The 23,768-nt window shown below is 41.8% G+C and overlaps 1 protein-coding gene across 1 annotated transcript in view; it reads right to left on the bottom strand.

Annotated features, from left to right (window-relative positions):
* Positions 1–23,768, bottom strand: part of CPLANE1 (ciliogenesis and planar polarity effector 1) — a 4,248,669-nt gene that overhangs the window by 659,882 nt on the left and 3,565,019 nt on the right. The window contains exon 41 of the mRNA XM_044076333.1: positions 1,095–1,351. Coding sequence (XP_043932268.1) covers positions 1,095–1,351 — 257 coding nt within the window. The remainder of the gene's footprint in view (positions 1–1,094; positions 1,352–23,768) is intronic.

Genomic DNA, 23,768 nt, shown 5'->3' with positions numbered 1-23,768 from the left:
GTATTGACAGGTTGACATTCTGACTACCACTGACAGGACTTCTGGAATGGTAGGTACAGTGAATGATACAGGAATTTTTGTCACTAACTCTTCTTGCCGCTGTTGTTCAAGGAAATGCAACAAGTCCTTCAGAAGAAATATCACTGCCTATGGAAGGGACAGTCAACTGAAAGGACCTCTTACTCTTACCACTTCCACTACTGGAAAAAGTCTATCTCTAGAATTGGTTCTAGAACTTATAAAATTTCCCTTACAGAAAAGGTGTCTATTTAAAGCCACCACCTCCTATAAAAAGAGAATGCCTTTAGTCTTCCTACAAATAGAGCAGAAGTGGTATTCAAACTAACATCTAGATTACAAGACAAGGTGTTTTCAGTTTTACCTTTATTCTCCAGCTCCTGAATCTGATAAGCCTGTATATGACTCAAACAGCATGCCAGGTGAAAATGAAAGTGCCTTGGTCTTAGAAAATGTTATGTTGTGAATAAAGTTGTCCTTTTAACTATGACTGTCTTCTACATAATACCAACAACGTAGACAAGTTAAAAGCAATTAAGAGCCATAATACTTAATAGGAATATACTGGGTAACACTGTAACAAGTGACAAAACGTTTTAGAATTTAATGTCAGCTTCCTCTGCAGCAAATTCTTGCAATGAAGAGTTCATTTGTTCATATACCGGCTGCTGAATGGACTTCATGTGTACTATAATATTTAGTGCTTTACCAGCCCTTACATTAACTGATCAAAATCTAGTGTGCACCTGAAACAATTCACAAAAAGTCTTAACCTTACAGTAGTTACAGCTCTCCAAACTCTTAGAACCTTGTGGCGGTGACTGAATTCTCAAATACCATTTCCTCCTATGCCTTTGTATCATCAAATAAAGAAGAATACACAGCTACAAGGCATTCTTTTCAGGCACTGCACTGGTAAACTCCTAAAACAAATGTCTTTCTTTAGAAAGCTCTGTATTTGACCACTCAGTGTTCAGTAAAATGGTCCAAACAGCTGAAAAAAGTAGCAAAAATTAAGGAGATGCAGAGCTATAAATAAGGACAAGACAAAAAGTGAAACATAAAAGTTAACCTACCAGTCGGGTATTAGCAAAATCAAGTTCCATATTTTCTGCAAGGTTCTGTAATGCAGACAGCTGTACATCGATTTCATGCAGCTTCTCAGTAAATGGATACTTGGTTAACTGCTTCAATGGCACATTCTTATGTGGCTGTCCCACTGTGTACATACTGCTATCATGAAGCAGTAGCTGCCGAGTCAGTTCATCACTTGATGGCACTGGTTCTGTTTCCAATAATTCTATTTCAGTCCATGGCTGCTTAATTATCGATTCTAGGGACACAATCAGAAAATAAACTCATACTGAGTAATCCTGTCACTTGCAGTAAACAATAATTTTCAACTCCACCAAAGTAAAATTAAAAAAAAAATAACCAAAACCAAATTATCTTTCAAGAATAAAATTATATAATATTACATAGTTTCTGTACTGTAAAGGGTGGCACAGTGGTGCAACAGATAGCATTGTAGCCTCATAGCAAGAGGTTCCCAGTTCGATTCCTGGCTAGGGTGGCTTCTGTGTAGAGTCTGCATGGGATTCCTCTGGATGTTCCGGTTTCCTCCCACATTACGAAGACATGCACTAGGTGGATTGGACAGTCTAAATTTGTCAAAGGTATGAGTGTGCATGCGAATGTGTGTTATGAAAAAACAACAGTGGGAGGGCTAGCTGCCCAGCAGTGTGAACTTTGGTTCTAGATGATTGTCAATATTAAGTGATACCCTGACCCCATGTGCAAAAATGGGAAAAACAGGTTGTGGATGGATGGATGGATGGAATATTATACAGTTTCTGGAAAAATAGAATTTATTCAAAACAACTCGAAGTAAATGCTTTTGTTCCACATAGAATTAAAGCATAACTATATCAGACTACACTTGCACTCACAAAATTCAATTGCTCAGTTGAGATAAGCTCACATAAAAAAAAAAAAAAAACAAAGAAATAAAAAATGTTACAGGAATATAATATCCAGTTTAAAAAATTATAAATTACTGCTCTGTTAAAAAAAAAATTAAACATAATACTAACAGCCTGAACTTTCCCTTGCAATATTTTCTACATTATTATCTGGTGCTGCGAACAATAACAGAATGACCAGCAAGGAAGTACAGTTGTGTAAAATCTTACTATAACAGTAGATGTCCTTCACTTCATTGTTGCAGTATTCATTACACTAGGGATTACCAGCCACCGCTAAACTGGCATCCGGCCAGTATACCAAAGCTTTAGGTTACAACAGGGATGTCATAGGTCATAAGTATGCTACCCGCTCATGGTGTAGGGCATTAGGGTGATGTACCTTCCTCAGAATTTAAAAGACCCAAGAGGAATAACAGCATCCAGAAAGAAATACTGAAAAAAAGGGAGGAGGGAGGGAGCGAATACTGCAACAGTGAAGAGAAGAACATCTACTTTTATGGTAAGATTTTACACAAATGTACTATGTCCTTCCAAATCATTGTTGCAGTATTCATTACACTAGGGAAAGTACAAAAGCTCAAAAGGAAATGAAGGATGAAGGTCCAGCAGAGCCCTCAAGAAAGTCATGCAGGATAGCCCTTGCAAATCTGGTTCTAGCCAACTTACAATGTTTGTTAAAAGTATACACAGAAGTCCAAGGATGCTGCCTCAAAGATGGAGATGGTATCCAATCCTTTGAAAAAAAATACCAGATGAAGCCACAGCTCTGGTAGAATGTGCCTTAACAGAAGAAGAAGAAAGGCTTTTTCCATGAAAATAATTGGCTTTAGACATCCAGGACAAAACAGGTTGCGTAAAACAGCCAAATCTAAAGACCTAGGATGAAAAGAAATTAAAAGTTGCTCAGATTTATGAATGGCTTTAGTTTTATCGAAATAATATGAGTTATCTATGCAAATCCAAGGTGTAAAGAACCTTCTCACTGGCAGACTGCGAAGAAAGGAAAAAAGTGGGAAAATGAACAGACTGATTAAGAGACAATTCATTAATCACCTTAGGCACAAAAGGAGGATTAGTACGAAGAGACAACCTGTCCCTATGAAAAAACAAAAAAGGAGGTACAGCCATAAGGGCCTGAACCTCAGATACCTCTCTAGTTGAAGTAACAGCCAAAAGAAGAACAGTCTTCCAAGTACAATGCTGTAAGGAAACTGAAGCTACAGGCTCAAAAGGAGCCTGAGTCAATTTTTCAATAACATTATGGTCCCAGGAAGGAGGAATAGGCTTCCTGGGAGGCCTAATATGAAGGCCACCTTTAAGAAACTGACCTCAAATCTAGAAGCCAAAAGAGGAATCAAAGGCAGAAGAGCAGAAGGGCAGAAATGGCTGAAAGGTGGGCTTTGATTGAATAGTATGCCAACCCAGCATTGAGCAATTTGCACAAATAAGAAAGAATCAAATGAACTTCTACAGAAAGTGGATCCAGGTTACAAGAAAAACAACAAACAGAAAATCTCTTCCATTTGGAAAAATAAGATTTCCTAGTAGAGGGTTTCTTGGCCTCATGCAGAACCCAAAGGATGTCCTTAGAAAAAAGTGCCTAAAAAAGATCAAAACACTATCACCCACAGTGTCAGCTGAAGAGTGAATAAGTGGAGATGGGATGAGAGACCCTTTGTCTTGTGTGAGTAGGTCCACCCTGTGAGGTAACTTGTGGTAATTGCCCTTGGCTAAGTGCAGAAGAATTGGGAACCAATGCTGTCTGGGCCTAAAGGGAGTTAACAACCAGATTTTGGGAGAATCCTGTTCTATCTTGAACAGGACCCTAGGAAGGAGAGGGAAGGCATAAGTAAATATCCCCTTACAAGAAAAAGCAGGGCATCCACTTTCCAAGCCAGAGGACATAGGACTCTAGTGCAAAAGAGAGGAAGTTCTCTGTTCAGAGGGGAGGCAAAAAGATCTACCTGAGGAGTACCCTAATGGTGGACAATGACCTGAAACACATCTCTGTGAAGTATTCATTCATGAGTCTGTATTATTGACCTGCTCCGTGAGTCTGCCACAATGTTCTGTTCTGAAGGAATATAGACAGCCTGAAGAGTTACCTGATAATGGGCAGCCAGATCCCAAATCTGAAGAGCTATTCTGCACAACAGGTAACACCACATCCCATCTTGCTTGTTGATGTACTACATCACTCATATATTGTCTGTAAAGACTGTGAGGGGACCTGGAAGGAATAGCGAATGGAAAACTTGAAGAGCCAGAAGAAAAAGAGCCCTCATCCCTTTGATGTTGCTATGGTCCTTCAGCTGATAAAGGAACCAAAGGCCCTGAAGCTTTAGAGGGACAAAAGAAGCTCTCACCCCATGAGAAGAACCTATGAAAAGGGTTCCTGAGAGGGGACTAGGGGCTGAAAAGTAAGTCCTGGTTGAGAGACAGTTGATGAATCCACCCACTGAAGCTCTAGCTTGAGGCATGGAAGAAGAGGAATTGGGAAGTTCAAAGGATGGGAATGATGACACCAGACTGACGTTAGGAACTAGTGTAACTTTCCCATATGTAGCCTGGCAGGAGGAAGCATAGGAATAGTGGAAGCCATGAACCCCAGAGTCCACAGAAACTTCCTGGCTGTAACTGAGACCAGGGATAGAAGGGACTGAAAAAATGTAATCAGGGTTAAAGCCTTGGGAAGAGGCAGGGATGCCAGCACAGGAATGTTCTGCAGCCTGCATCCAAGACAAACATGATCCTATGAATGAGTCAGGAAGAATTTTTGAAAATTCACTGTAAACACCAGGCACTGCAAGAGGCAAATAGCATAGTGAAGGTCCTGAAGCAAAGTCTATAGAGAGGAATTCTGAATGAGCAGGTCGTCCAGATATGGAAAAACCTGTATTAACCTCATTCTGCAAAAACCAATCACAGGAGTAAGGCATTTGGTGAAGACCCTTGGGACAGAAGCCAAAGGGCAAAGCAGAGGGTTGGGAGGGTGGCCTAATGGTTAAGGTGGTTGCCTTACAAACACAAGGTGCAGGGTTTGAGTCTCACAAGGGATAACTAGCTAGGCTTAAAATGGCTCACAAGGGCAGTTAGCTTAGTACTAATCTATGAACCTATGAATTGAAAATGCAAGGAAGAAACAGAGAAATGTAAAAATTTCCTGAAATGGGGATGAATAGGAATATGGAGATAGGCATCCTTGAGATCCTGAAAGACCAGGAAAGCCTAAGGCAGAAGAAGAAGAAGAAATAAGGTCTAAAGGGAAAACATTCAAAAGGAGGGGAACCTTTAAAAAGTTGTTGAGCTGGGAAAGATCCACAATAGGTCTCCAGATGCCTTCTTTCCTAGGAACCAAAACATTCCTGAATAAAACCCCTTCCCCTTTGAGAAACAGAAACTGCCTTGATGGTGCCTTGAGACAAAAGTTTTGAAGAAGTTCTGGAAAAACGGGCAGCTGTTCCTGAGGAGGTTGAGGAATGCCCAAAAAAGGAGGAAGGGATTTCCAAACCATGTAATAAATACCCGTGACAAATGATGCAGAAAACTCAAGCATCCTGAGAGATCCTTAACCAATTGTGAAGTGACAGGGAAAGATAAAGAGAAAGAGTAACTTGGCTAAGGAGGGAGGGGTGAAGATAGACAGAACCTGGCTTGCCTGGAAAAGGAGGCCTCTGAACTGCAAGAGTCTGCGTAGACATAGCAGGAGGAGTCCTTCTAGAACCTTTTTACCTTTTGGAGGAGGGGGAGACTGTCTACATACAAAAGCAGACTTAGTAGGATAATTCCTCTGAAATTTGATAACAGGGGAAACAAAAATATGCTTTAATTCCAGCATAGCCTTAACTTTCTCCTGAAGAGACTTAAAAGCTCAGCAGCTGCAGAACCAGATAGATTTTTATTGTCAAGAGGGGCATCCATCAATTTGGCCTCAATATCATCAAAGGCTGAAAATGAAGTCAAGAACAATGCCTTAACACAGAACCAAAAGCAGCAGCTCTAGAAGAGATATCAGCTGCGTCATAATTATATTTAATGGAATGGTGAGTTACTTGAGAAAAGGACCCCAACCAAGAGAGGGATGAAGCTTTCCCCTCAGAACTTGGAAGGTCTGAAATAACTTAAAAAAACTTGAGACATAAGGGCTAAAACATACCTGGTCATATGGACCTTGCAATTCAAAGCTGGAAAAGCCACAACAGCAGTGTACACCTTTTTGCCAAATCTTTCCATCGTTCTACTGCCCTTGTCAGAGGGAAGCAGTTTAGTAGAAGGCAAACATTTGGAAGGCTTATCAGAAGTAACAGATATAACAGAGAAGTCAAAAGAGGGACAGTTGTAAAGAAATTTGCAATCATCAGGCACCTTATAAAACAGTCAGTTTTTTTAGGAGCAGGGGGCTGGAAATCACAAGCCTGAGAGGCTGTGCCTAAGAGGCTGCTGAAAATGTCCAACAAAGCAGCAAGAACAGGAGAAAGAGCAGAGAGATTTGGAGATGTAATTTGGAGGATTCCTTGATACTTTTTCTGAACATCAGAAACCTGGGTTTAGTCCCACTTAAATAATCCATTATACCAGAGACAGTATCCTCAAAGTAAATTTCCTGAATAGGAGAGTCTAGACTAATAGAGTTCTCCTCCTCAGAAACATAATCCAATGAAGAGGGAATCTGTGAGGAATAGGCCAAAGACTCTTAATCGAAGTCCAAGTCCTCATCAGAAGAGTCCTGCTCCCTGGGCCTCTTAAGAGGAGTAGAGGACCAAGGTGGAGGACAAGAAAAGAGACTCCCTGAGGGAGTTTCAAAGCCATAAGAGCATTAAATAAGAAGTTATGTACCTACCATAACGTTCCATGTTAGTTGTCTTCTTCTCACCTTCTTTCTTGATGGTTGGGTTCAGAGCCGATCCTCGGCTCCGACTCGGCCATCTTTAAAAGCTCGAGAGCTGCTTACTGGCTTGAGGCCCCCCCCTATATCCCATGATGCCCGGCACTAGATACCCAGATCTCGTTTGGTAACCTAACTACAGACATAATAATAACAATTATAATAATACAGTAAATTTAGCAGGATACAGGAACCTACTGGAGAGACTGATAGTCAGAAAAGACTCAGCCAGTGATCAACAAACCTAAGGAACTCTTCTCGGTCTACTAGGATAGGGGGATGGAGGGTGGGATGCAAGAAAGAAGGCAAGAAGAAGACAACTAACTTGGAACGTTATGGTAGGTAGATAACTTCTTAATGTTAAGTTGTCTATCTCGCCTTCATTCTTGCTGGTTTGGACAGCGTCCCTAGCACCTCAATCCTGGGTGGCTCACTGGAACAGACTCTTCAGAACAGTGGAACCAAAATCATCTCTACTTCTGGAAGCCACATCCAGCTTATAATGTGAAATGAAGGTATGTGGAGTAGCCCATGTTGCTGCCGCACAAATAGTTTCCATTGGCAATCTGGCCTGAAAAGCCACAGAAGTAGCTAAAGCTCTGGTGGAGTGACCTTTGGGTTTAGCAGGAAGCTCTTTATTTCTTAACTGATATATAAAAGTAATAGTAGAAGTCAACCACCTAGATAAGGTGACTTTTGACACCGGTATGCCTTGTTTTCCCTCAGCGTAAGACAGGAACAACTGGTCTAATTTTCTGATTTGCTTGGTTCTATGCAAGTAAAAGCGTAATTGTCTATGGACGTCCAGCTGATGTAACTTGTATTCTGGCTTGTTGGAAAAATTTGGAAAGAACACAGGTAGTTCAATGGACTGATTCAAATTATAATCAGAAGTAACCTTTGGAAGAAAGGAAGGGTTAGTCCGAAGAGAAACTCTATCACTGTGAAAAACTAGGTAAGAAGGACGAACACAAAGAGCATGAAGTTCAGAAACTCTTCTGGCCGATGTAACTGCGACCAGAAGAAGGGTTTTCCAAGAAAGAAACTTCAAGGAACAGGAAGCTGCCAGTTCAAAGGGGGGCAGTATCAGGGAAGCTAAAATTAAATTCAGATCCCACGGAGGCGGGGATCTCTTACTGGGTGCCTGAGTAGAGTGGTCCCTTTAAGAAAGGCTTTACAAAGCTTATGGGACATGATGCTGGAATCAGATAGGCCCGTATGAAAGTTTGAAATTGCAGCTAGCTGAACTCTAATCGTGGCAGAAGAGGATCCTGTTCAAAAAAGTTCTGCTAGAATTTCTAAAATATGGTGCACAGGGGCTGAAAAGGGATCTATATTCGTGTTCTCTGCCCATAAGGAAAAACGTTTCCACTTGCTAGCATAAGTTTTCCTAGTGGTCGACTTATGCGAGGATAAGATGATTTCACGCACCGAATGGGAGATGTTGGGGAGCCTGGCTAAGGTTGGAAGTGGAGAAACCAAGCAGTGAGCTGGAGAGATTGATTCAGCCCGCCCGAATGATGGATCAGGAGTTCTGGAATTGGGTCCAGGGCTGCTCCAGAAGGTGATGATGCAGGAAAGGGAACCAAATTTGTCGAGGCCAGTAAGGGGCAATGAGGATCATCTTGCATCCCAATGTGGTAGCTTTCTGAATTAGTTTGGGAATCAGGGGAAATGGAGGGAATGCATAAAGAAGTCCCTGGGGCCAATCGTGAACTAGAGCATCTCTGGGGAGGTGGCCAGGGAGAGGAAGGAGAGAGAAGAAATTGTCGCACTTGTTGTTGAAGGGGGTGCCAAAAAGATCGCCGCAAGGCTGACCCTATTTGCGGAAGATTTTGTCCGCCACAGTCTGATTGAGAGAACACTAGTGAGGCATAAGAATTGCTCTGCTCAGCCTGTCTGCTATAACGTTGGACTTCCCAGGGATGTGCGCTGCTATCAGAAACCGTTGAGAAGAGATCGCCCACTGCCAAAGTCTGAGCGCTTCTCGACATAAGGGGTATGACTTGGTTCCGCCCTGCTTGTTGATGTACCATACCACTGACATATTGTCTGTTTGAATTGCAATGGTCCTGGTGGGAAGAGAGTTCTGAAGAGCTTGCAACGCTAAAAGCACGGCTCTCATCTCCAAGACATTGATATGCAGATGGTACTCGTGAGGCTGCCAGGTGCCTTGGACTGTTCTACCCTGAAAATGCCCCCCCGACCCAATCAGGGAGGTGTCCGTGGTCACCGTAGCTACTAGAGGAGGAAGAACGAATGGTCTGCCCTGGTGTAATGATGGGGAAACCATCCACCAAACAAATTGATTTTTGCATGACTGTGTGATCATTATCATGTGAGACATTGGGAGTTGCTGGAAGGACCATTGTGTGAACAACATCCACTGAAGAATCCTCATGTGAAAACATGCAAGGGGGACTAGTATTACAGCTGCTGCCATGACACCCAATGTTTTTAGGACAAATCTGGCCTGAATCTTTTTGCAACCTAATAAGACCTGCACATGTCGTTGAATGGCTAACACTCTGCTGGGAGAGTCACTGACATGTCCTTTGTGTTTAAATTTGCGCCTATAAAGGTGATAGATTGACAAGGCGACAATGCAGACTTTTCGAAATGTATTGTGATGCCTAGAGTGGAGCACATTTGGATGGTGTAGTCTCTGGCTAGCAGCAGGTGATGCCTGGTGGTTGCAGTAAGGAGCCAGTCGTCTAAATATGGAAACACCTGGAATCCTTGCCGTCTCAAGTGAGCGGTGACTACTGACAAACATTTGGTGAACACCCTGGGGGCTGTGGTGAGACCAAAGGGCAGTGCTCTGAACTGATAATGACTGGCTCCCAGCTGGAAGCGGAGGAATCTTCTGGAGCGACTGTGCATTTCGATATGGTAGTACGCGTCCAGAATATCTATGCAGCACATCCAATTGTCCTGACCCAGAAAGGGTAAAATGGACTGTAGCGTGACCATCTGGAACTTCGTTCTTTGAAAAGACCTGTTTAGTCTGCTGAGATCCAGAATAGGTCTCCAGTCCCCTGTCTTTTTTGGTACCAAAAAGAACCTTGAGTAAGTTCCGGATCCTTGTTGGTCTGCTGGGACTGACTGGATGGCTCTTTTTCTTAGCAGTTTTGAAATTTCTTGAACTGCTTGATCCCTTATATTGGGTGGAACATCTGGAAGGGCTTTGTTGGAAAAGAGTGGAGTGCGAAAGATGGAGATTTTGTAGCCTTCGGAAATGATAGAAAGTACCCATTTGTCTTGTGTTATACTTTGCCAGGCTTTTGGGTACAGCGATAATCTTCCCCCGACTGCCTCCGAAGGTGGACAGTTGGAAAGCACTTCAGGGATGCTGAAAGGGCTTGTCAGAGAAGGATTCTCTTTGGCCCTGATTTTGCGGACCCCCCCCTGCCCATAGGGCGGCGTCTATTATTGTTCCCTCCTCTGCCCCTGGAGGGGAACTCTCCACGTATGTCAGGCACGGCTCCCTGGGATTTCCAGAACCACATTTTCCCACTCTTCTGACCCTTGGGATATGGTCTTGAAGGAGTGGAAAAACGGACTCCAACGGCAGAGACAGTCTTGCCTTCCTGCTCACACCTGGTAAGGGTATCCTTCACCTGTGGTCCGAACAGAGCAGAACCATCAAAGAGGGTGTTGGTGAAAGACGTCTTGAAGGGTTCCGCAAAGTTGCATAACCGCATCCAAGCGTGTCTCCTCAAAGCCACACCTGTGCCTGTGGCCCTACTCGCTCCATCGGCTGCATAAGAGATGAGCAGCATGGAGGAGTTTACTACAGAATTTAGAGTCACCAGCTGGGAGGCAATCTTAGCCTGAGCCCCCCGCAGCTGATGGATCTTGAAGGGTATCTCCTAGCTCTTTAAGGAGAGCCCTGTGAAGGCGGGTAAAATGGCACAAATAGTTCAGAGACCTCATGGAAAAGGTCGCTGAGGAAAACATCCACTTCCCATATCTGTTCATCATCCTAGATTCCTTATTAGGGGGATTGACAGACAAAGAAGTTTCAGCCAACTCCTTTTTAGTGGCCGCTGCTACCACCATGGCATCCACGGGAACACCCTTGGTCAGAAATTGCTTGTCTCGAGGGGCAGTGATGAATTCTGTGGGCCTACGGGGAGTTGGTTCCATTAAGTCTGGAGCTGACCACGCCTTTCGAGCCACCACCGACATCAGTGGATCGAAAGGCGGAGACACCCAGGAGGTGGAGGGTCGGGAACCAAACGCGTCCAGGAATACCGACTCATCCTCGGAAGGGTTAAGGGTAGTCCAGTTCCCCCTTTGTCTAAGGATTTCAAGGATGTCTGAGAAGGAGACGTCCTCAGAGGGGAATCTCGGGGACTCTTCCGACTCCTCCAAGTCAGTATCTGAAGTGACAGACTCAGGGGAGTCAACATGCTTCCTCTTGCATTTCCTCTTTCGAGGGGGCTCCTCTGAATGAACAGGGGAGGCCTTGGAAGAGGAAGATACACCCAATGGGGTGCCCTGGAGCACTTGTTCCCCATGCTTGAGGTCTGGAGGAGGAGCGGAGGAGGGGCAGGCACCATGGGGGGAGGAGCCGATGAGGCTGACCGTGAGGCTGACTCAGATGCCAGCACACTCCTCATGACCTCGAAGGCACCCCTTCCCGATACCAGAGAAGGCTCCGGATCCGAAGAGACCGGGATCCTTCCCGGCACCGAGAGAGATGGCTCCGAAGCCGATGTAGAAGCCGAACTAACCTGCGCCGAGGCTCCGAGAGGGATAACAGGGTCGGACAAGGGTCCAATGCCACTCGCCCCCTCGGAGCCGACGAGGGAGTCCCGGCGCCCAGATCCCTCCAAGGACAGCACCATGGAAGAGATCGGAGCCGACGACGGAACCGAAAGTGGAGGTACTGGTGCCGACGGACCCACGGTTCCATCCACAGCATGCTCTTTCTCTGAACTCAAGGGATGAGTCGAAGGAGGAACTATTGGAGAAACAGGTAGAGCAGAGCCCTGATGAGAGGGGGCTGGATAGCATTTTTGCCAGGGCCTGCAACTTTAAAAGCCTGCTCACCACTCTCTCCAAATCATGGTCAGATAACCTAGACGACCGAGAAGAGTGGGACCGATGACTATGCTCAGATTGCAGTAAGGGTGACCCTGGAGCCGAGTGTATCGACTCCAAGGATGGTGACCTGGAGCGTTTTCGATTCCATGACGGTTCCAACGGAAGAGTCAGGGCCGACTGAGAGATAGGTACTTCGGCTCCGGTCGGAGCCGAAGTTGACGTAGAGATAGGTGCTTTGGTTCCAGCCAAAACCGAAGTTGAAGCAGAAGCCATACTCGGCGACAGCTCCGAGCTGGGAGCCGATGGCTTTGATGGCCTGAAGGTTCCACTGACTGAGTCTTGGCCGGTGATCCTTCAGGTTTAAGCAAACCCCTAAGGATAAGCTTATTCTTACGCTCCTGCAGGACTCTTGGACTAAAGGCATGACACACCGAACAAGAGTCCTGCAGGTGTAGGGAACCCAAGCAGTAAACACAAGAAGTGTGACCATCTGTCAGAGACATTTTCTGACAGCGTGAGTCACACTTCTTGAATCCCGACACTTTTGTGTCTTTAGACATTCCTGTGAAGGAAAAACAACTACAAAGAACAAGTATAAAGGAGAGTAGGTATCTGGAAAAAATATACACAAACCACACAAGTTACCACACCCTAACAGCACACACACTATTAATATAAGACCTACAACTACCACAATTTCTAATGAACTTTGTCTACCTTAAAAAATAAAACAATGATAAGCCTCTAACTGAAACGGCTTACTTTGAAAAGGTAAACGGGAGTGGGGGAGGGAGAGGAAAACTCTCTAAGGAGAAAACAAGTTTTTAAGGGGGGGAACACAAACAAACTACCATAGAACCTACAGCTAAGCTATGACAATAAGTGTATATTCAATAAAGTACAAAAAGGTCCTAAATATAGAGAATAGAGAGAAAAAATACGACCTGAGCCAGTAAACGCAACCTCGTAGAAGAAGCGGCAAACGAGATCTGGGTATCTAGCGCCAGGCATCATGGGATATAGGGGGGCCTCGAGCCAGTAAGCAGCTCTCGAGCTTTTGAAGATGGCCGAGTTGGAGCCGAGGATCGGCTCCGAACCCAACCAGCATGAATAAAGGTGAGATAGACAACTTAACATTAACTCTTGCGTAAAATCCTGCCATTCACAGAGTATCCTTAGGAGCAGAGAAAATATGCTTTGTCTTCTACTTCTTTAAAGGAATGTCCGCTCTAAAAATTGTAAGAGGTTTGGATCCTTGCTGACACTCAATCAACATAGTGGGAATCTCCTCCCCACCAAGAATCTGCGGAACACCCCCTTGGTCTCTTGGATCTTATCAGCTGAGGTTCCCCCTGAACATCTGAAACAGACGTATGCAGAGCCTCCAAGGACATGAGAAAAACCAGACCTACACCAACCTCCAAAGCGGTCATGGCAGAGAAATCCAAGGGACAAACCAGGCAGTCCTCCAGGCTTTCATCAGTTTTGAGAGACAGATGCTCAGGGGAGGTGGTACAGCAGTACAATCTGACTTAATTTTTTTTGGTTGCCTTCTTAGCAGAAGGCTGACCCTCAGGCCGGGAAGATTCCACCATTGCACCCTGCACCAACAACTTAAGACGTTGGTTTTCCAGGTAGATGGTAAAGAGGAGAAAGAACTACAAAGAGTTTTAAGGACAAATGCCTGACAAATACGGCACAACGTATGGTCGTGAAAAGCACCTAAGGAAAACAAACAATGCTCATGACAGTCCTTATGGGGAATCAGTCTCCCACACTGGCATTTTCCCTTTCTGGATGACATACAACTCCACAATAAAAGATAAAAGGCAAGATAAGAATAAAAACCCTAATGGGGCACTTTTCTGAAATGGCTTGGTAACCAGCAGATGAAAGAGCGTTCAAACCATTGATCGAAGATGGCATTTGGACTGGCAGCAAAGAAGTTCTGAGGAAGGCACGTCCACACGTCACCTTTATGCCCTACGCTGTGAGTGGGTAGGATAAGTGTGACATACAACATCCTTACTACAACCTAAAGCTTTGGTATACTGACATAGTACACACAAACCACCTCCACTCCAAATGAGCATCAGCAGAAACACAAAAATTGAGCGAAGCATCAAAAAGCACAACACCAGGGTGAAAAAGCCTCAAGTAATTTTATTCTGGTATCCTGGCCTTTTGCCTTCAAGGAATATTTACATCACATCACACCCCTATTTTATACAGTCATGCAAGTGCAATTAAGCTCATTAAATTAATTAAATTTAATCAATGCAATTTTCACCAGTAATATTTACTTCACATTTCTTAAAGACACAATTTTCAACAGCGCCTTTTCTATTACAAGAGCAAAATTATTTTCAATACATACTGCGGTGGTGATGCTGCGGTAGCGTTGTCGCCTAACAGTAAGACGTTGTCCTGTTCGATTCTCAGCTAGAGCATCTTCTGTGTGGAGACATGCGTGAATGGGCGTACCTTCGTTGAACATCTTATGTTCCTAATACCTTAAATATATGCAGTCTAAACAAATAGTGTCAAAACAAATAAATGTTCCCCAAGAACTTTAATTTTACAAAGTTAAATTGCTATCAATATTCATACCCCTGGGTTGAAGTGTTCTAAAACTTATACACTCTAGCTTGTTTAACCCATTTCTAAAGTTTCCTACATTAGCCATAAAGAGATGTACCAAAACACTAAAAATCAGGTCTTTACTACATCCCCTATGTACAGATACAAAATGTTCTGCTACTGGACTGAAATTATTCATTTTCCTAATATCCCCTAAGTACTCCATAACCCTCACTTTAACCTGCATTTTAGTTTACCCTATGTACCATTTAACCTTTTCACAACCACAACCTATAATATAAATAACATCCTGTGAATTACAATGGAAAACTTCTCTGGCCTTATAAAGTCTACCATTAATTTTGGATCCATCAAGATTTCTCACCCTACTGCAGACATTACAATTACTGAATGGGTGCATGCCTATTATACCTGCTTTCATTGTTCTTTCATCATCTCCTCTTAGTATTTCTTTCAAATGACCAAATCTACCATAAGAAAAGGATACACGTTCAGGGAAAAGATGTCCTATGCTCATATCCTCTCTCACCATATACCAACATTTTCTAATAATGTTTTCAACTATGTGAGAGAAGGGAGAAAATTTTGCCACAAAAAAAAAAATCTATCTTCATCAGTCTTATTCTGATTATTACTTTTATTTTTTTCTTTTTGCCTCATGTATGCTCCTTTTGATTTCCTCACTTTCTGAACCCCCTAAAACTGTATCCCTAGCATCCCGCAGAAGGCCTATTGAGTAGCCCCTCAGTTTTTGTGTTCCTGCTTTAGTATACTGGCCAGACATTGGCCTACCCTTGGCAGGGAATCCCTAGTGTAATGAATACTGCAACAGTAATATGGAAGGACATCTACAACTACAATTAAAACTGCACAATAATATTAATACCAAAATGTCATCATATTGGCAATTATATGTTTCAATTTACTATTAACTAGCTCCCCTGCAATGCTCAAAAACCTTCTTAAGTGGCAGCCAGCCAGAAACATGGTATTAAAGCAGATGACTCCCTGTAAGGTTGTATCTGACAGAGGTTTCATTACCACAACACAATCATGTTTAAAACACTAGTAACTACAATCCTGGTTGTGTTGCCTACATATAAGTAGATTTTTGTAACAGAATTTGTGGAAAATAGAGTCCTTGCAGTGCTACAATTTGCCTATAGCAATCAATCCTGAGTATGGATGAAAACAGGGCTGAAATTTAAGCTACACTGGTTCAAATTACTTGTACACTGTCAGGATTCAGTAACCATCAAGTTAACTTGGGAAAATACAAAAGCCTCATAAATTTCAGCGAAGAAAACACACTTGGAACCAAAACATATTCAGGGTGGTTATAGCAAGATTAGAATGAAGTGAAGCCCTATAAGAGCAGTTTGTTTGTCAGAATAATGTAAATTACTTAGAAAATACTTCACATGAAAACAATCTATGCGTCACTGGATTGCTTGAAATAAAGCAGCCCAACTCAGTAAGTTTTATAATTCAGGCTCCTAGACTGATGTAACATTCCTTCTCCACTAACAGCTCAAAGAGCAGAAAGGGTAGGAACCCCGAGTTGTGTACCCATGTGCTGGCTGCCATCCTTTCCATGTAATTTATAACACACATGGATTTTCAGGCTAAATACTAAATAAAGCTACAATGAATAAGAATGGTATTACGCTCAAAGGTTAACAAACAAAAGCTGCTCCAGACTGACTATATAGCAGACAGCTTTGTAAGAATCAGGAAATATGCACCTATTATTAAACAAACTAGAAGCAGGGACTTTTATCAGCAAGGTTGGGAGGGTGGCCTAATGGTTAAGGTGTTTGCCTTACAAACACAAGGTGCAGGGTTTGAGTCTCACAAGGGATAAATGGCTAGGCTTTAAATGGCAGTTAGCTTACTACTAATCTATGAAAGCTATAAATCTATGAAAAGCTGTGATTCTTGTCACACTATGGATGGAAAGTGTGGTGATGGAGGGATCATTTTTCTTCTCAGTTGAAATGATGTAGACGTTTCTACACACATACTACAGTAGTCATGCCAGATCTGTGCAGCTAGCACTTAATGCTCATGGAAACAGCTCTCTTTCCCCAAGTCTGGGAGCAAGGAAGCAAAGTCAAGTGGTGGATATTATGATGGTTGAAGGTAAATTAACTAGTGATGATACTCTCTTCATAAATTTGCAGATACCATATCAGCCTAAGAAAGCAAAAGTAATAAGGACAAACTGGAGCAGAGAAGGTACTAGAGGTAACCTGAATGACTGGTAAACTTGTCTACTGTTATATTGTATACTTGTCTTTGTAACTTGCAGGAGCTTTTCTCCCTGGGCCTCTACTGAAAATGGACATATATCCAGTTAGACTAGCCCGGTCAACAAATGTAAAATAAATAAATACATGTGGATAACAAATACATAATCTGTTTCACTAAAGGAGGAAATGGGCCATAGGCATTCATCTCAAACAAGCTGGACTCTATTCTCTACGGTCTTCTAATTTTCTCTCTGTTGATCACTCTAGAATCACAACTGGATCTAAATAACAAATTGCTGCAATTTTAACAGTAGCTTCTCTGACTTCTCTGAGTCCTGGGTCTGCCACCTAAAATGGTGGCTGGGAACTGGAGGGGGTACAACTCTCTTCTTATACATTTTTATTAATGTAATTATTTCCAATAATCTGCTTTTTAAAACTGGCAGCTATGTGACTCCTTTTTTGTCAAGCTGTGCCTGTGGAAAGAAAGAAAGCGGGATGAAGTGTTACCTGCAGGCTTTCTCTTTCCTAGCAGGAGTATAACGTAAGACTGTAGTGACCCAAGCCCCTCTTCATTCTATGCACACTGTAACCTGTGTGTGTGTGTGAGAGAGAGAGAGAGATCCTGCTCTGTTCACATACATTATAATAAACTTTTATTGCTTTTACACTCATTATTGCTGAGTATTTTACTGTTATTTTTTATGTAGTTACTAAGCAAGAAGGTTGTAGCCAGGCATACACCACATGCGTGGAGTGCATTTTTTAAATATTAATTGCTTATGTCTAACTGGCACACTAACTTATAAAAACCTTAAATGTGAGGAAAATATTTTAAACTGGACAAGTAGAGTAATATTGGTTCTGTAATCGTTCAATTTATATTATTTTCTCACATTCAAACTACTTAATTGTGTCACAGAATGCTGGAAATTTAGTACAGTGATAAAGTTATATTGAAATAGCAGTCCAGTGTGCATTGTGCTGTGGCTTTACTTGTATTACACGGAGTTACATTCTGGAAGCTGTGACAAAGTTCCAAAAATCCTGGCTACATCACTGCTAAGGGAAACGGGGGAGGAGTTTGTTTAAGACAAAGGTCAGGAGACAAAACTCACACAAGACATAATGTCTTGCTTGTTTTTTTTTTTTTCCCTGTCAAGCTTGTATGTCAAGTATCAGTATTACAGATTAGTGGCAAGAAAATCAGAAGTTACATATTCTGCAGGTGGTGGGTTGATCAAGCATGGCATCTGTGCAACTCCCTAAAAATGAAGGATGTCATTACTAATCTGAAGTACGCTTCTTCATATAAGTACTTGTATTAACATAACATCAGTGACAGTAGCTATGTATTCAGAATAATTTTTAAGTGCTATAGGCAGCAGTGATGTACTGAGAACAATTTCCCAGTGTGTTGATCAACTCTTATCTTTCAAACCAAAATGATACAAAGAATATAATGTGTCAAGTGCCACAGAAAGTGTGGTTAATGTGAAGGGTGTTTTAGTTTGATCTTGGCTCCATTTCTGAAGAGAAGAGGGCAAGGGAACCCCATGGCAAGGCCCAACATACAGTTTTCATGATGTAGGTATTAAACATAAATGTCATAAGGCTTCTGCAACATTCACCTTTGCAAAATCTTCAGATCGCAGTCAGCACTGGTGGTGCACAGGGATAACATTCTGACTACATCCCAGGCGATACAAGTTCAACTAGCAGCTCTGCAGCTTGACTGCAGTGGGTGTGAAGATGATGGGGCAGACACAGACAACCACCTTCCAACAAAGTAGGGGTGTTAATGCAGAGGGGCTGACCTGGCAGTGGACTTTAGGTTCAACAAAACACTGAGTGGTAGCCCTCATAGAAAGTGCGTACTGTCAAAGGGAGTGCACTGTTGGTCATCTTCACAGTGATGCAGTTCACATATCCCCCACCTATGGGTGGAGTTAGGCTATCTAATTACTCTCACTGCCAGGATGTCAGAAAGAGCAGAAAACACCCTTAAGGCTACCTGAATGACAGCCCATCCCCCTCACAGCACTTACTTTCCATTTTGGGTAAAATCTTCTGAGTGAAGAAATGAAGAATCACTGTCTGGTGGTGGGGAGGCTTGATGATAAGCAGGCACAGAAGCAAAAGTCAAGTTTGGGGGAAAAAAGTTGTTCTTATCAGTCCTGCAGTAGACTAGATGTGTGGAGTTTTGCTGCAGTTCTGAAAGTTCGGAAAAGTCAGTCTGCGGAAGTGGGAATAAAGGCTCCTATCTGACATGTGATACTCACTAACATGACTCCTATCACTTTGAAAAAACAAACTAATTCAAATAGAAAACCAGTGAATTTTGAACTTGCTCTTACAACTTTCCAGTATTTCTGCACTAAACATCACTGTAACTCAGAGAAATGGGAAATACTATAACATCTCAGACTAGCTAGATATTCCTTTAATTTGCAAATGTAATTCCTCTTCTCTAAAGATCACAGTTACTGCCTTTGGAATTTCAACAGGCATATACGAATGATGGCAGGAATTTTGTCAAACCACCTGACAGTGAATCTCATTGTGGGTACAGTGGATAGGGGTTGTCACATAAAAACTGGATACTTAAAATAATGATCCTTAAAGAACATTTCAAAAAGAGGGGTCTGAAACAGTGGATAAAACCTTTTTGCACAATCTTTCTTCTATTCAGTCAATTTCATACTTCAGTATTAAGTGTTTGAGAGACATATTAAAACTGTGATCAGACAGACAGAAAAAAACATGGGGAAAGGTTTATAAATCAGAAAAAAAAAAACGTTGAAGGGCCTATTGGCAGCAACCCCAACAAATCTCACTTCAAGCATTATTGGATGCTGCACTGAAGCTATTTTAAGATCCATTTAAAGGAGAACTTCACCCAAAAAGCATATGTTTTCGGCATATCTTAGAATGTTACTTCATTAGTAATTTCCTTCTATTAAAGTAAGTGTCTGTCATTATTTTCTAAATTACTATACTACAAAATAGCCTGAAATGGGACTGCCATGCTGCATGATTTTGTTCTACAGTCAATGATTTTGCCTCCCTAATATCACTTTAGAGGGGCAGAGAAAAGTCCCCATGATAAGAGGATCATCTACTGTAGTTGTCTTTCATCATCAGCTTACAATAGTACTATGACAGTCTAGTTTTGACTGTCACCATCAACCCATATTTTTCATTACTTTGATTTTTATTAGTGTCCATCTGTGATAGGAGTTTTAAGAAAAGGCAGGCTTGAAAATGTAGTTCAGTGCTGAAGTGTGAGAAATCTGACCCTTGTGATTGCTAAACGTTACCTGCACTAAGTTGGCTTGTACTGCATTCACAGTTTTTAATACTGCAGCTAGAATTAGTGCCTTTGAAGTTAATCTTCTCTCCCCCAGCTCACTGGCTTGTCTGAACCAAACACTGCATACACTACAACAATGCTGTAAAAACACAAGAGATATAACATACTTTTACAGAAAGTATGGTGTAGAAAAACTGCAAAATCAAATACTGACAGAAAATTAGGAGATAAAGACTAAAACATGCTCTTTTTGTAGTGCTCTGAGTTTGATTAAAGGAAAAGACACTCATTTGTAATAAGAAAAAATTGTCAGTGGAATTTTCTTGCTCATTAGCATCAGAAAACAACGTTAGAAAACCTTGTGTTTTTCTCAGACTCCTAACTGTAGCTCCAGACTACACTATTTATCTGGGGTGTAATGTTGGCAGTCTGTGACTGATAAGGCATATTTAAATGCCATTGTTTAACAGACACTGATTTCTTGACGGCTCAGTAATTGGAATAAGAGAAGTAACCTAACCCAATTACTCAGCTCTTCCTAACAACAGATTATGAGACAAAAATAGGGAAAAAAAGGCAAACAGAAATAAATTCAGACAAAAAACAAATGGAATAATGATTAAATGATGCTTTTCTGTACATGATGCAGTGTAGTGTTTGATTACAGGGAAGGAAGATCATGATTTGGAAAGAAAAACTTGACATTTGGGTGGACCACTGCATCTATTTTTATGTAGTTAAGAATTTTGAGATAACTTCTGTTCTAGCCTTAAATTCTGGCAAATCAGAGTACATGCTCTCCAAAGACTCCACTGTATCCTCCAGTCTCAGAAACTAATAGAATTATTAGGCTTGAAAAAAATAATCTGCAGAGTTGAGAGAAATTTTCTTCATGTTCTCACCTAGGTTATCCACCATTAAAGTGATGTCTACAATGTTGTTTTTTCAAACTGCAGAACACACCTTCTAAAATGCTTATTAGTTTAGCTAGATTGTCTGCAAAGAGTGGTTTATGAATTCACACAGAGAGGTAAGCACCACATATTCAGGTAAATGTGTTTTATCCTGCTAAATGTTGAGTCAGCTAGGGCTTGCTATACTGGTAGCACTACACAGTGTTTTTGTGGGTACCTCAACTGATGCACCAGTGCAATGATATAGAGATTTAATAAATAAAAAAATGGAACAGAAAGAGGGTGTGTGGCACTTGGTTGAAGACAACAGGTAGGTCAGCATTAGCAATCTTCTTCAGAACATATACCACACCACTGGGTACACACTCTCCTATGGAAGGCCAACCATTTGTGTGTGTGTGTGTGTGTGTGTGTGTGTGTGTGTGTGTGTGTGTGTGTGTGTGTGTGTGTGTGTCAGTGTGCTGAGTGGGTGCTTCAATCAAGTGGCCTGGGTAGAGTAACAAGGGAATAAAGCAAAGCAGGATCACTGGGATGCATGAACATTACGGTAGATTCCTTTTCAGATCTGTATTGCAAGCACTAATTATCTTACAAAAACTCAGAGATACCATAAATTTAAGCACAGAGTTGAAAAGTGTACCACAACCCCACGCAGGTGCACATGCAAGAAGACTAGACTAAACCTGTAACTTAGGAAGAGGCGGGTAACTTAATAGTTACATAGAGACAGAAAAAAAAAACTATGAACAGCTACTGTACAGAAACAAAATGATCCTGTATATAAGAGTTATGTAAGCTTCTGTTAGTTACAGACAGAAAAGTTACAGGAGTGACAAATACAGGATAGGCTAATCAAGACATCCCGGAGGCCACCACTTTCTCTAGGATGTGTAGCAAATTTTTAGGTCACTGAATGAGGGGTTCTTTACACAATTAAAGTTGGTGTCACAGTAGCAGTAGTTGAAAGAAAACTAAACCAAAAGGAGACATAGGGCTCAGCAAGTCCCAAGACATATGCAGAGGAAGATGCTGACTAAAAACATTACATTTTCTGTTGTGGGGTGATGGCCTACCAATGCTCAAAATTTAAGAACTTATGTTTGGGTTGTTGTTTAGGAATATCTCAAAATATATAAGACTTTTTTCTTTTAGGAATGTTCCTAAAGGTCTTTAACCTCAACCCAAAAATAAAATAATTTATATGTACAATTAATTATTTTGGACAATAATGGAATGGCTAATGATAACTGGAAATTCACTACACTCAATTCTATCAGCAAAGATAAAATGCAACAGGACTGCCTAAGGAAATGAACAAAACTTTCTTATATATCTATTTCTATATCTATCTATCTATATATATATATATATATATATATATATATATATATATATATATATATATATATCTATATATATATATATATACACATATGTGTGTGTGTGTGTATGTATATATCTCTGCAGTAACTGAGACCTGGTTCAAGGCTCCAGAGAGCACCCCTGCAATACCAGGCTACAATTCTTACCACACGTTTCAGCCACAAAACCAAGACCGAAACACTAAAGGTGGAGGAGTGTCCATATTCACCAAGGATACTCACACCTTCAGGCTAGTTGCCCAACACAATGCTTCTAAAATTCTCCAGGTGCAACTAACACTAGGTAAGACTGCAATCCAAACTGTAGCTTGCTACAGATCCCCCACCATGCCCCAAGATTCTCACTACACCTTTCTAAACATACTGGAAAATATTAAGATACAACCAAACACCCTAATACTGGGTGATTTCAACTACCCTGCCATTAATTGGGAAAACTACTCGGGTACCAACTCCTTTTCCCAACGGTTCTTGGAATTGATAAATTCCAACACCCTGGATCAACTAATCCATTGTCCCACCAGAGGTTCCAATATCCTAGACCTGGTCATTACCAACATGGGAGATAGATGCTCCACACCAGTGGTCACCCCCTCATTGGTCAGGTCTGACCATAAGCAAATCACCTTTAACATCCACATCCCAGTAAGGAAACCTCCTTAAAAAACTTCTCCAAAGCCAACTTCATGCTACTGAAGTCAGAAGTGACAAACTTCACAACACCCATGTAGACGGGATCTGGAAGTTCGACTGCAGAATCCTACACTAAGGCACTGTACGAGCACATCCACTCGTGCATGAATCGTGCCATCCCAAATAGAACCAAGATGCTCTTCTCCAAAAAAAGGAAGCCAATCTGGTGGCCCCCTGCTATAAACAAACTATACAACAGAAGGAAGAAACTGTTGCAGAAAAGAGGAAACTCCCAGGATGCAAAAACTCCCTCATCAGCCTCAGTAAGAAGCTGAAATCTCTCACAAAATCCTCAAAAGCTAGTTACAAAAATAAAATTGCCAAAGATTCCAAAGACAACTACAAGGCATTCTATAGTTATGTCAAGAATCTAAATGGCAATGCTCAGATCTGCTCTGAGCTACAACAGAATGGCATTAAATATACTGATCCCAAGGATATTGTCAATATCCTGGCAGATCAATTTAGTGCCAGCTTCACCCCCCTCTCACCCGCTAAAGGGCCCATCTCAATACCAAAAGATTGCCAAATTCCGATAATCATGGCCACACAGGTAGAAACCGCACTCTCCAAAGCTAAGAATACAGCATCCATGGGACCAGATGACATTCCAGGCTGTGTACTACACGAACTACAAAATGAACTGGCACCTCACCTAAGTGTCATGTTTAAT

Source organism: Protopterus annectens, chromosome 1.part0 (genome assembly GCF_019279795.1).
Source record: "Protopterus annectens isolate FY-2018-M chromosome 1.part0, PAN1.0, whole genome shotgun sequence".
NCBI classification, from domain to species: domain Eukaryota; kingdom Metazoa; phylum Chordata; order Ceratodontiformes; family Protopteridae; genus Protopterus; species Protopterus annectens.
This window is presented reverse-complemented; position numbering and strand designations above follow the sequence as displayed.